Raw genomic sequence first — 13,499 nt, 5'->3', positions numbered from 1 at the left:
TACACAGCGAGCCACTGCGCAAACTAGTAGTGGTGGAAAAGCCGTCCACGCGGATTTAAGCAGTCAGCTGGTGAGCAGCGTGGAAAGAAACAGAAGCCGTCTGCGGCGTCAGCGCTTTGTATCATTTATTTTAAAGATGAAATGCAGCCATACGTATCTCTGGCTACATAATACGCTCTCTCCGGAAATGCACACCGGGCTATGTTTTCACAGTGAGCCTGTGTTGGAAAAAAAGCACGAGGTTCAGAAGTTTGAAGTTGCGCACTGCCACCTTGTGTACAGTGTATTTCTGTTCACTTTTTATTACGCATCATCTAAATGGCAGGGAGTGATTTTACACATTCACTCTGCTCATCAGCAATAAAAAGTTGCTTGGATGTGTTTGCCGAAAAATGTCTCAAAATACACTGACAATAGGCACAAGCAAAAATTGTCCCATTGTTCATGAGCCTTTAGTTTGTCCTATATAATAATTAACAAATATCTATCAACAGGACAGGGATGAGTGCCTAGAATTACCAAGCTTGTGTGGAGAGCGAGTAAAATGTCTCAATACTCCAGGTAAGCTAAATTAAAACTTTACACCAGTCCAGTGTCTGTCTTCCAGTGGTATTTTGGTATTTACCAAACTTATTCATTTTTCAGGAGGGTTTCGTTGTCTTGGTGTCTCAGAGAGGGAGATTTCCACAGGACTGTGTGGTCTTGAGTACTTCTACAATCAGGAACTTCAGGAGTGCCAGGCTTGTTCAGACTGTGATGGTGAGCCGGTTGCCGTTCCCTGCACCTCCACAAGTGATGCTGTATGTGGAAGTGTGTCTGAGAACATGCTCTCACAGTCTTGGGCTGCTTCAATTGTCATACCACCGACCAAACTGAGAAGTACTTCAATCTACCCAGGGGTACAGCTTAAAATTCGTGGCAAAGAAGAAAACAACCTACTGATCAACCATGATGATTACCTCAATCTCCAACAACATGGACTTGTCTGGATAGATTACAACTTTGCACTAAAGCACAGCTGCAGGAACTTTCTCCAAGTTGGGATACAGATAAACGGTAGTGAAGAGGAAGGACATGACCTGAGTGGGGTTCGAATTGAGCAACCTGAACGAAAGTTCTTCCAGGGTGTGACTGTAAGTGCTGCAGCTGAGGTGGAACCAAATTATAATCTTACACTAGTTCTGAAGAGTCCTAACCAATACTGCAATCAAAGTAAAGATATTCAAGTCTATGAGCTTGGAGGGGCTTCGTTCAGCTTGCTATGGCTTTCCCATGACACTGGTGCTGTGGCCATGACTGCTCAGATGTCCACAGCAGCCCATTACCAGAGTAACTACCGTCCAACTTTCCGTATTTCCACTGTTTCTGATCCTTACATTGTGTCACTGACTCATGACAGCCGTGGGGTGCGCTTCATGGAGAGCGGTGTGGTAAAATTTGTGCTCCAACAGGCTGTTTATTCTATGGGCCACACATGTGTTCGAGAAGGTTTCTCTCTGATTGCATATGTCAACCGAAATGGCACTAACCAGGAGGTACTACGCTCTTTCAAATCTGGTGTTAACTACAGGGATACGTCCATCACTCTTTCTGGAGCTACAAGGGTAGATAGTGAAGACTGGCTCAATTTTGAGATTGTCGCCCCATCTCAGTGCAATGTCCGCTACTTTGGCGATAGCTCTGGTATTAGTATGCTGAGCTTGATCTGGATCCCTGCCACAGTGTCCTCTACTTTCATGGCCACTGTCTCAAGAACAGGTCTACCCACTGGTGCAGTTCGAAACAAACCCCTGTTCTTTAGGCAAATGAGTCCAAATACAGACCAAATGCGGCTGGCCGCATCAGATGAGCCATATGCCCACAGGAACTTTTTGTTTACTCAGGCTGGAACAGTCAGTGTAGTCCTCAACTTAAAACTGATCCATTCCTGTAATGTGATAAAGCTTACCCTTTACCAGCAGAGTATGGATGGAGGTCAGTCTATATCTTTGAGCCAGCAGGTGGGTGGACATATGCCTGAAGGCAGTGAGTGGGCCAGCGTAGGGCTGAGAACTTCCTTCGATGTTCAGAATGGTACTGCCATCTATGTTTCCCTGGACTGTGTTCGTGGACGAATCAACCAGATCACCCATGAGGGTGGCACCAACATCTCCATTCTTTGGATGGCATCATAACATACAAAGTAGTAACAGTTTTACATAGAAAGATGTCATACATAACAGGTTAGTTCACCCAGAAATAAAAATGATGTTATTAATTACTCACCGGGGTGGCTCAGTGGTTAGCACTGTTGCCTCATAACAAGAAGGATGCTGGGTCGAGTCCTGGCTGGGCCAGTTGGCTTTTCTGTGTGGAGTTTGCATGTTCTCCCCGTGTTTGTGTAGGTTTCCTCCATGTGCTCCGGTTTCCCCCACAGTCCAAAGATATGTTGTTCCAACCCCCTGAGACCGTCTTTCTTCATCAGAACACAGATTAACATATTTTAGATGAAATCCAAGAGCTCTATCATCCTCCATAGACAGCAATGTTTACAAGAGGTTCAAAGTCCAGACCTTGTGAAAGCATTCCATGTGACTTCTGTGGTTCAAATGTAATATGAAGCTGCGAAAACAGTTTTGTGCACCAAAATAACAACAACAACAATAACAACAACAACAACAACTGTAAAAACAACATTGTTTTCTAATGTCCTGTTTCAAATTAGGGTGCACATTTACTATGGGCAATACAACACTACAATGTTGTGCTGCTGACTGCTGAAAAAATCTATAAAATGTACACACACACACAAAAAAGCAGCTATAGTTGCTTTAACTTATGATAAACTACCGTATTTCACTATAGTGTTAATACACCAATGTTTTGAAGCATTAAAATCTTCACAATGTAGCTTGTTACACAGACAAAAACAAAACCAAACGTATGTGGTGATGAGAAAGTCATATAACGTACTAATACGCATCACAAGCTATGTTTCCATCCACCTATTTTTATGCGCTTTTTGGATACGTGCATAAAAGATGGATTGATATAAACGCCAAGATGCGCATCAGTTTTGAAAATGGGCATAAAAACGTATACGCAAAACTGATTAGGATACACTTTTTATTTGATCTAAAAAGATGCACATAAACTACGATGGAAACACTTTTACCGAACAAATTCTAGTATGCGCATAAAAACAACTCATGAGATTTTGTTGTAAGAGATCATGTGATGGTAAAAATAAATGTCCTATTCATGTGTGAATGGATAAATCAGCAGGCTGAGCACATTGTAAAACATCTGAAATGTTGTTTTGGTCATTCTAAAACGCCTTAACCATTTCAGTATTAGTGTTATTGTATTAATAATTATATCCAGAACTTTCAAGAGCGTCTGTGCTCTGCATCTTACACCGTCAAACGCCACCACGTGTTCATTGCATGCCAGCATCGTCTTCTAAGACAATCATTTATCAAATAAAGAAAAGACCCACGCAGCTTCTCCTACGTTCTCCTACGTTTTTAACATTGATATTTGGCGCCAGTTAATTAAGAAGTGATGATTTTTTTCTCTTTGACTCGTTGGATGGAAATGCTGCTTTATTTGCACGTCTTTATGCATAAATTTAATTCGCATTTTTGGTTGGAAACATAGCTACAAACAGCTTATCCACAAGCACTAAACTGCTAAGAATCATCATGGTAATACACATGAAACTAAAGCAATGCCGTTAACATTTTTCATCAACATTAGCTGTAACAAAAACTCTAATGTACATCACTGATGAGAAAAAAATCTAAAAAGAATCGCAGTGAAGTAAACAAAACAAACATAAAAAATGCAGTGTCGTGAGTCGGAATTGTTATTCACCGTATATATTATTAAGGAAACGTATTGTTATCCAGTTTATGGATTTTACTGTAGCACTTGTACAGTTTTTTTTCACAGTCTCATCCATTGTTTGTAGTGCAACACTTTCATTTTTGGGTGAACTAACCCTTTAATAGCTAACATGAACAGGTGCTATCAATACTCCTCTGCTATTTAACTTCTATGTTTACTGGAATGGTGTGAGGAGGAGGGAATGTATTGTGCTGTGACATTTCAGTTACAGAAATGAAAATGAACTGACAACAACTACAAAAAAGTACTTTTCTGTGCTTTGGCTGGTTGAGCGGTGACCAATCTTTCTCAGAAATGTTTGATTTAGAATCACTTTAAATGTGTGCAAACAGTATATACGTACTGTATATGTTTGTTTGTTAGTTAGAAAGTGTGTTTGGTAAAGAGTGTGATTTTGTGCGCGCGTGTGTGTGTGTGTGTGTGTGTGTGTGTGTTTGAGATTCTGTTGCACTTTATTATACTGAAGTGTCAGCCTGATCTCACGAGAAAACGTAAGTATTTTACGTTTTGTCAGTTTAGTGGCTAATTCGTACGAATTCGTTTGAGTTCAGTCATACGAAATTGTACGATTGGCGAGGCGTGTCACCTAACCCCACCCCTAAACCCAACCGTCATTGGGGGATGAGCAAATCGTACTAAATTGTACGAATTAGATCGTACGAATTCATACGAATTAACCACTAAAGCAAAAAGTTACGAATTGCCGTGAGATTGTGTTGGAAGTGCTGAACAATGTACAGCGAAATGTTATGTTTTCAATTAAAACTATTGGTATTAGGATCATTTAACTTCATCTATATGCAAGATAGAGGCATTTCTGTCTTACTTTCAGATACTTTTAGCATCTTACAGCATCTTTCAGGTGTATTTGTTATATTTAGTATTACAAATGAATACTTCTGACCATCATATCCCTTTCAAAACAGACTCAAATTTGTCCATTCATGCTAAGTTATAGTGTTATTAACTGGAAGCGGCATATGTCTTCCATTACTCTAAATTCTGTTGCCATGTGCTGCCTTCGCATACCATGTTTAATTGCTTCTGTATGTGCTCAAACTTCAGATCACAAACAGGGAAGCGAACAAACAGTTGACAACGTTAATGTTCTGTCTGCTTTAGACTCATTTTGGTGCAGCGACTGGCAATTTGTTTACTGTAGAAATGATGTAGCGTGTAATCTTTTATAAATCAAAATTAAAGTCATATCTATTTTGCCAGAGAACGGGATATGCTTTTTAATTGTTTGATTAATTGACTTAATGGTAGGGCCAGACAGAATCAGCGGACATTTTTGCGGAAAATTATATATCTCATATAATATCTCTACTAAAAGACAGAAAATATTAGTTTACAAACTGAATTGTAAATAAATCATATGAATATTTTAATATTACTATTATTTTATCACAGTGATAGTCAAATTAATTTAAAAACTGAATAAATATAAATTTACACAAGTAAATACATACACTCGATGGGCTAAAATCTGTGGATTTTTGCGCGGACAGATTTCATGTGGGCCTTCTTATTGGTAAAGCTTTGATCCTTAGAAGTATCTTCAGCAAAAGTTGCCATTCTCATTTACATCTTGTCAGAGAAACACGTCTCTGTGATCAGTAGTAAATCTTTTCAGAAAGCCAGAGGGCACTCTCATGCAAAAATGCCAAAAATACCCCAAAAAGAAGAGTCAGAGGAAATCAAGCAGAGCATTTACCTGCATTTTAAATGATTCAACGTGACTAATGGACCTTTTTCACAATTCCGTGTTTCTCAGTAGCGGAAGTCGTCATAGTTGAGTAAACTTAGAGTGCAGTTAATGGGAGAGTACAACAAATAATTTTTTTACAATCCTATTTGCTGAAATAATAAAAGAAAAACTCAACCATGGTGTAATAACGACTTTTAGAAAAGGAAAAAAAAGTGTGAGACTGATAATGGCAGATAGAAGAGAATACAACGTGAAATTTACTGTCCTGCCCATAGACACAGTTTATAGATAGATAGATAGATAGATAGATAGATAGATAGATAGATAGATAGATAGATAGATAGATAGATAGATAGATAGATAGATAGATAGATAGATAGATAGATAGATAGATAGATAGATAAAAAACAGTTTATAGATAGATAGATAGATAGATAGATAGATAGATAGATAGATAGATAGATAGATAGATAGATAGATAGTTAAAGCTCATCCATAAGAATGACAGTCTGATGGAAAGCTATGAGGTCACAAAGTTTGATCTAATGTTAAGTCAATGACAGTCTTTTGCAATGGAAGTCTGTGGGACAGTTGTTGCTAGGGTGCAGTATCTGGTAGTTAGGGTGTGGCTAGAAAGTTAAAAGCTCATCGGTAATTGGCAGTTTGGTAGTCTGAGTTAAATGAGCTCAGTCATTAGTCTGTATGACAGTCTGGTGTAGAGTTATGAGCTCACAGAGTTTGATTCAATGTTAAGTCAATGAGAGTCTTTTGAATAGAAGTCTATGGGACAGTTTCTAGGGTCCAAAAGTGGTTGCTAGGGCGTGGCCAGAAACTTAAAAGCTCATCAGTGATTGGCAGTTTGGTAGTCTGAGTTAAATGAGCTCAGCCATAAGTCTGTATGACAGTCTGATGCAGAGTTATGAGCTCTCAGAGTTTGATTCAATGTTAAGTCAATGACAGTCTTTAGCAATGGAAGTCTATGGGACAGTTTCTAAGTAAATAAGTACTAGTAACTAATAAATAGATACTAGTACTTATTTATTAGTTACTAGTATCTAATAAATAGATACTAGTAACTAATAAATAAGCACTAGTAACTAATAAATAGATACTAGTACTTATTTATTAGTTACTAGTATCTAATAAATAAGAACTAGTACTTATTTATTAGATACTAGTACTTATTCATTGCATACTGGTATCTATTTATTAGTTACTAGTACTTATTTATTAGTTACTAGTATCTAATAAATAGATACTAGTAACTAATAAATAAGTGCTAGTATCTATTTATTAGTTACTAGTACTTATTTACTTAGAAACTGTCCCATAGACTTCCATTGCTAAAGACTGTCATTGACTTAACATTGAATCAAACTCTGAGAGCTCATAACTCTGCATCAGACTGTCATACAGACTTATGGCTGAGCTCATTTAACTCAGACTACCAAACTGCCAATCACTGATGAGCTTTTAAGTTTCTGGCCACGCCCTAGCAACCACTTTTGGACCCTAGAAACTGTCCCATAGACTTCTATTCAAAAGACTCTCATTGACTTAACATTGAATCAAACTCTGTGAGCTCATAACTCTACACCAGACTGTCATACAGACTATCTATCTATCTATCTATCTATCTATCTATCTATCTATCTATCTATCTATCTATCTATCTATCTATCTATCTATCTATCTATCTATCTATCTATCTATAAACTGTGTCTATGGGCAGGACAGTAAATTTCACGTTGTATTCTCTATACAAAAGTACAAATAGTACAAAGCAGAAACAGGCAGTATCTCTTGTCATAAGCATACAGTAGGCCTATACATCAGCTAAATCACCGAAATGTTGTTTTCTCACATTTTCGCCTTCATTTATGTACATCACATAAATATATGAAACGAATATTTACAGTATTTCTCCTAGATGTAAGCTTCTCATTTTAAAGTGTGCTCACATTTCTAGGGACAAAACTGACTTACAACAGGGGAGATTTTGCCCATATTAGCGTTACTATGGAAAATATTTACACCCCAGATCCCCAGAAACCAGACTGCCTTACTACAGGTCAGTTTACTCATATTTCCATTCATATTAGTATAGTACATTCTCATTTTAAAGTGCAGTACATTCCCAAAGGCCAAACAGACTTGCTACACTTGAGATTTATTCATATATCTATTCATATAAATATAAGGTACGCAAATATCTTTGAATTTTGAGTATTTACAGTAATTCACCCTACTGTAAGGTGAGATTTAACCAATATTTTCATTCACATTTGTGCAGTAAACAAATATTCTAGAAAAATATTGACAGAAATTCACCCTACTGTAATTTATTATTTTAAAAGGTGTAGTGCATTCACATAGTTCTGCCTGACTTACTACAGGTGAGATTTTTACCCATACTTTTATTCATATTGCACCCTAGATCCTGAAAATTACATTCATAAACTTTCTCTTTAGCTAGTTTACTTAACTGAAATACAAAGTAGACTGAGCAGGTTTCATGAAGTGCAGAATTATCACCCTCTAAGGACAACCGGACACCCTAACAGATCTGGACAGATGGCATGCTGACAAACATGGTAGTAGATAGCACCTCTATCAACCATGTATTTGATGATAATAGCAGAATTTAGAGACACTTCTGGCACAACATGGAATTCAGTTTCCCAGTTAAATTGAATGACCAGTTCCCTGCCGTTTATGTTCAACAACCCAGTGTTAGAGAGCCCTGCAGACCTAAAATTGAAATATCAAATGTGCTGTAATGAAACTTCCCGTAGACTGAGACTGACAGAGTGAAAAATGTATTTAAACTAGCTTGCTAGTTTGTTTCTGTAGTGTGTTTGACTGATTTTTTTTTTATTTTTTAGAACCAATGCTTTAGAATATTTGTTTACTGACTGCTGAGGCATTACCTTTTGTCAGTTTTTTTTTTTACTTCCATTCAGCTAACAAACAGTCATTAAAAACATAAACAAAATATTCTAGCATGTTTTATATAGTTGTTTTACTGTAGTTTTTCTTGTATGTTGTGTATGTTATTCTATTAAATAAGTCAACATTTCAAAACACTTCTTCAGCATTAAACTTAATACTGATATTTAATATTTCAGTTTTTTTTCTAAACTTTTTCTAAACTCTTCATTACTTTGCAGAATGTATACTGAAATCTAAGACAACAAACTTGTCAACAAAGTAGCCCTTCAAATATTTCTCATACTACTCTTGACCAAACCCTTGAGTGTTGCAAATGCCAAAGTCCATATTAGACTTAAACATTTCATAGTTTTTGTGCAAAGGAAGGTGCAAACAGTTGATGCATGTGTTTGCAGTTGGAAACTTCTCTCTCTCTGAAGTGTCCATGGGGTGCAAGAACTCAATTGATGGCTGTGGCTTTAATCCTATTGCAGGAAGAGCACTGCATCCAGTTGCAAATGTAAGAATTTTCTGTAGCGTGCAGCTAGAGGTGCCCTCTGTAAAAAAAGAATAAATGAATGAATAAATAAATAATTATATAAATATGAAAAGGCTTAGTAATTACATCAGGGGTGTGTGATCATGGTCCAGGAGGATCGTCATCCTGCGGAATTTAGCTCGTACCCTGACTAAACACTCAAACCACCTAATCAATGTCTTACTAGGCATGCTAGTATCTTCCAAGCAAGTGTGTTTAAGCAAGTTTGGAGCTAAACTCTGCAAGATATCAGCCCTCCAGGACAGAATTTGGACACCCCTACTTTAGCACAAATACAAAAAATGAGGAATAATACTGTTGGGTAGCAATGCTCTCATAATTCATGCCTATTTTAAAGCCTAATTACTAAAGAAACTAAGCCAAAGTAATTTAGAAATTCATTTTTTTGGAGTAAATGGTGCATACTGTTTTAGGGCTTTACAATTCCTACTTTACAAGAAACCATTACTTACCTTCTACATCTATAAGGTAGTCCCTCCAGAATGCCACTGTGGTGTTTTCCTCTGCCCGCTTGTTACTTCCAACAGTGGAGTAACGAATATCGAATAACTGATCGAGGGCATCTGCTGTAAGTGGCTGTGGTGGGCTGCAAAAAAGGGGCCTGAAGGCTTCTTTGTGTTTAACAACAGCCTCCAACAGTTCTAGAGTGCTCAAGCCCTCCTTAAGTCTTCAAGAACAAAAAAAAAACGTTTTAAACGCTACAAAAAGCTGTTAGAAAAGTGTTATAAGTGGCTTATACAAACAAAAAATATATTCTAATGGGATGAAGAATCTGTTAGTCATTATAAAATGGGGAAAAAATAAAAATGGTACAAAATAACACATTTTAAGTATATATATATTTTCTTTATGTACATTGCGATAAGAGGGATTTTAATTCAGGAGCCTTAATTATAACTAGGGCCAGACTAAATCTGTGGACGTTTTTGCTATTTCTGCAGAGAATTTTGGTAAAAAACCTGTGGATTTCTGCTGAATTCTTTTGGGAGTATCATAACTAAAACCTTAATATATGAAATAAAAAAATATATCTTTTTAACTTGTATTTACTGTTTAAAGTGCAAATCCAATTAGATTCACTTTTTTTGGTAAACAAAGCAAGTCTCTAATATAATATATCTACTAAAAGACAGAAAATATTACTGAACAAACTGCATTGTATACAAATCAGATGAACATTTTCATATCAGTCAATAATATTACTGTAATTAATTTAAAAACTGAATAAATATAGATTTACACACATTTACTCAAGTAAATAAATAGAATTAATGATGGGCTAAAAATCTGCAGAAAATCTGCGGAATTTTGCGCGCGCAGATTCCATGTGGGCCTAATTATAACTCATTTTAACTATATGTTAATTTGCATGTACATTGTGATAAGAGGGACTTTAATTCAAGAACCTGAAATAATGACAGTCTGACTGTGCATTACTGCACTGGGTTACTATGTTCAAAATAATTATTTTAATCCCAAACAATTTTTCTGTTTTATTTATCTATTAGCTTGACAACCCTATTATAATATAATATATTTACTAATGACTGCAGTGATCCAAGAAAACAAGAGCACAAATTTACTGCTGCCAAATTTGGAATTGCATACCACCCATAGCACTATTTTAATACAGACTATTCTACATGTAATCATATTTCATTCTTACCGTTCAAGTGGACCATGAAGTCTGTTCACGACTTGGAACATTAGGATGTCTTGTAAAAGCAGATCTTTGTCTTTTAGGCATTTTACAGCTCGAAGGCATCCTGCATTTGCCAGGTATTCACTCATACACTCTGTTGCCTCACACAACTCCTCCATGGTTGCAGCAAGTGAAATCTAAGGGGTAAAAATCCGTACATGCATTTTAAACAATTACTATGGAAATAGTGACATTTTAATTTGATTCAAAAGATTTTTATTAAAAAAAAGTGTAGTTGAGGAAATAACTAGTTTTATAAATATACAATACCTTTTTGATTTTAGCTTGCAAGTCCAAGTCATTTACATCTTCTATCGTGGGTGAGACTTGTCCATTACTGATGCATTCAAACAAAGTGGGTGAAAAGAATCCTGGAGATGGTCCCCCGTGAACCATGCTGACAGCTATAGCTTTTCCAACAAGATAGTATCTGTCTTGTCTGACAGCTGAAGTGGAAAAGTCACAATTATTATAACAATGTGAAAAAGAGGATGAACCACAACAGCATCACTACCAGCTAAAAAACTTCAGCATATTTTGAAATTTCTGTTTAAATTTAAACGTGTGAATTGAAAGATACCATATGAATCAGTGGAAGTATTGAAATAATTTTCTGTTTGATTGACAAAGATCAAATAAATGTGCGCACCAACAGAGTCAAGAGCAAGGTTTTTGCATCCATCTGGGCCCGCAAGCATTGAAGATTTTTCAATTTCTTCTATGAGCAAGCTAAGGAACTCCCTCCGTGGGCCTCCCAAATCCACACCCTCTTCAAAATTTCCACATTCATCAGAAAATCGAACAGAAATTCTTTTGAAGGGATCATAGGATTTTCGTCCAAATGCTCTGAATGCACCATCTAGTACATTTTTTCGATTAATGTTGAATCTGCAGCTTAAGTTGTAGTTTATTTCTTTCCCAAGCTCCAAAAGTATATCCTCTGTAGAACCGACAAAGTCTTCCAAATACCTGAGCCATTAAGTAGACAAGCAATCAAAATAAAGTTTTCATATACAACTAAAAGATCACGTAAAAGATCACAAAGCAACAGTGACAAAATATAATAGTTACTTACATAACTTCAGAACCATCTTGATGATCTTGGTCATCTGGCTCAGGTAAATCATTGTCTGGCATTATATTGATGTAGTTGGTATATATTTCTGGTCCAAAATCCACTGTTTCAGAGACATTTTCTCTGTGATTTGAGTACATTTCTTCTCCAGAATCCATGATTTCCATGTCATCTTGACTGTGAATTTCGTCTGGAGTCACAGATTCCACTGTTTCAAGGTCATCTTGAACCTCGCTAGTCTCAAGTTCATCTGGACTTGGCAAAATAACTGAATTCTGCTGGTGGAAAAGGGCCTGAAAAAAAAAAGAAATATTTCAGATTAAAACAAATATAAAAGCATTGGTATCTACGTATCTATGTAAGATGAAGTTGTTTTATTTTGTAATTAATATGGAAAGATGACACAGTAGTACTATCTGAAAAGCCATCATGCTTTTACTGAAAAAAATATGGTAACTGATTCAAGACCTACTTTGTTTGTATTTTCTGAAGTCCTACAAAAGTATTTCATTAAGTTAAAATAATCAAAATTTTCATATAGGAATTTATTTACTTGTACATCTTCCATCTCCATCCATCGAACATGAATGTTCAATGGGGCATTCAAGTAATGATCCACAAGAGTGCCGGGAACTGTGCTAGATATTGATACTGCTGATGTAGCTTCCTTTATGTAAAAATACTCTGTGGCTGAGGAATGTGTTCCCACAAAGTCAAACAGTGCCTAAAAACAAAAACACAAGAAAGCAGAAAGCACATCATTTAAGTCTACTTACTACATTCAAGGTCATCATATATGCTACTATACTGTAAACCATTATTAACATCAACTATGTGCATTTACAAAATAGTAATTACATTTTTTTAAAGATGTAACAATTTAGGAACACATAACACTCAACATAGAGTCATTCAACGGTTTTACCTGTATTTGATCAAATACTTGGAACCGTCTCATTTTCACTGTGCCATCTGGGAAAGTAAATTTCAATGGTATGCCATCAGCTGGTTCTTCATTTGTCCTCATGAGTCTTTCCTGTATTATCTGTGAGACAGACAAATGTTATTTTGAAAAACACTGGTGCACGTGCATGAGACTTTAAAAAGAGGCACCTTCCTGAGTAAAAGCACGTCGAAAATTTTTATGTACCCTAAGGCGCCTCTCTTCATATTCAGATATTTCTTCTGTCCTCCGATCCTGCCAATACATGAATCGGCATCTGTCAGTAATATTTTGGGTTCCATTTTCCATATAGAAACACTTTTGAAGAATGTTAAAAGACATACCTTTTCCTGATCCGCTCTCAGTGATTGCTCATACTCTTGGTCTTGTTGATGCCTTATAGCTCTCCACTCCTGTGAAGACATTTTAGTATAAAAATGTTTAAAATCATAATATTTATGCAACAACATTAATTATCTCACATTATCTCTCTCTATACAATTTGTGCATTGTTGCAGTAGTTTCCATAAAATTTCCACGTAGCTATGAAAACAAGTTTTCAGGCCAAGGTTATCTAAATTTTCATGTTATATATTTTTTATTTTCTCTGAGTACGTAAAATTACTACAATGAAATACGTTTTACATCACCTCTAATTCATTTGTCGTTTCAGGTTGAGGCCCTGTGATT

General features: G+C 36.2%; 2 protein-coding genes and 1 long non-coding RNA gene across 4 annotated transcripts in view; 1 reads left to right on the top strand and 2 right to left on the bottom strand.

Moving 5' to 3' along the window:
- The window catches only part of nell3 (NELL (neural EGFL like) family member 3), a 58,552-nt gene extending 53,439 nt beyond the window's left edge, over window positions 1-5,113 (top strand). For both annotated transcript variants that reach the window (XM_056450157.1, XM_056450156.1), the window contains 2 exons: window positions 495-561; window positions 646-5,113. In XM_056450157.1, coding sequence (XP_056306132.1) covers window positions 495-561; window positions 646-2,174 — 1,596 coding nt within the window. In that variant the 3' untranslated portion in view covers window positions 2,175-5,113. The remainder of the gene's footprint in view (window positions 1-494; window positions 562-645) is intronic.
- A 3,649-nt stretch (window positions 5,114-8,762) lies between these two features.
- si:ch211-37e10.1 (G2/M phase-specific E3 ubiquitin-protein ligase) lies at window positions 8,763-12,824 on the bottom strand. The gene is made up of 8 exons (XM_056450406.1): window positions 12,792-12,824; window positions 12,420-12,590; window positions 11,867-12,159; window positions 11,441-11,760; window positions 11,062-11,237; window positions 10,756-10,928; window positions 9,542-9,756; window positions 8,763-9,087 (listed from the first exon to the last, which is right to left on the bottom strand). Exons 1-8 carry the CDS (start codon window positions 12,822-12,824, stop codon window positions 8,834-8,836), a joined length of 1,635 nt encoding a protein of 544 aa, XP_056306381.1. The 3' UTR covers window positions 8,763-8,833.
- A 1-nt stretch (window position 12,825) lies between these two features.
- On the bottom strand, window positions 12,826-13,224 carry LOC130218333 (uncharacterized). Its single transcript, XR_008835938.1, has 3 exons — window positions 13,154-13,224; window positions 13,017-13,064; window positions 12,826-12,911 (listed from the first exon to the last, which is right to left on the bottom strand). It is a non-coding gene; the product is annotated as an uncharacterized LOC130218333 (long non-coding RNA).
- Window positions 13,225-13,499: the final 275 nt, after the last annotated feature.

Source organism: Danio aesculapii, chromosome 24, assembly GCF_903798145.1.
Source record: "Danio aesculapii chromosome 24, fDanAes4.1, whole genome shotgun sequence".
Lineage (NCBI taxonomy): Eukaryota > Metazoa > Chordata > Actinopteri > Cypriniformes > Danionidae > Danio > Danio aesculapii.
Note: the sequence above shows the minus strand (reverse complement) of the source record. Positions and strands in the feature narration are given on the sequence as shown.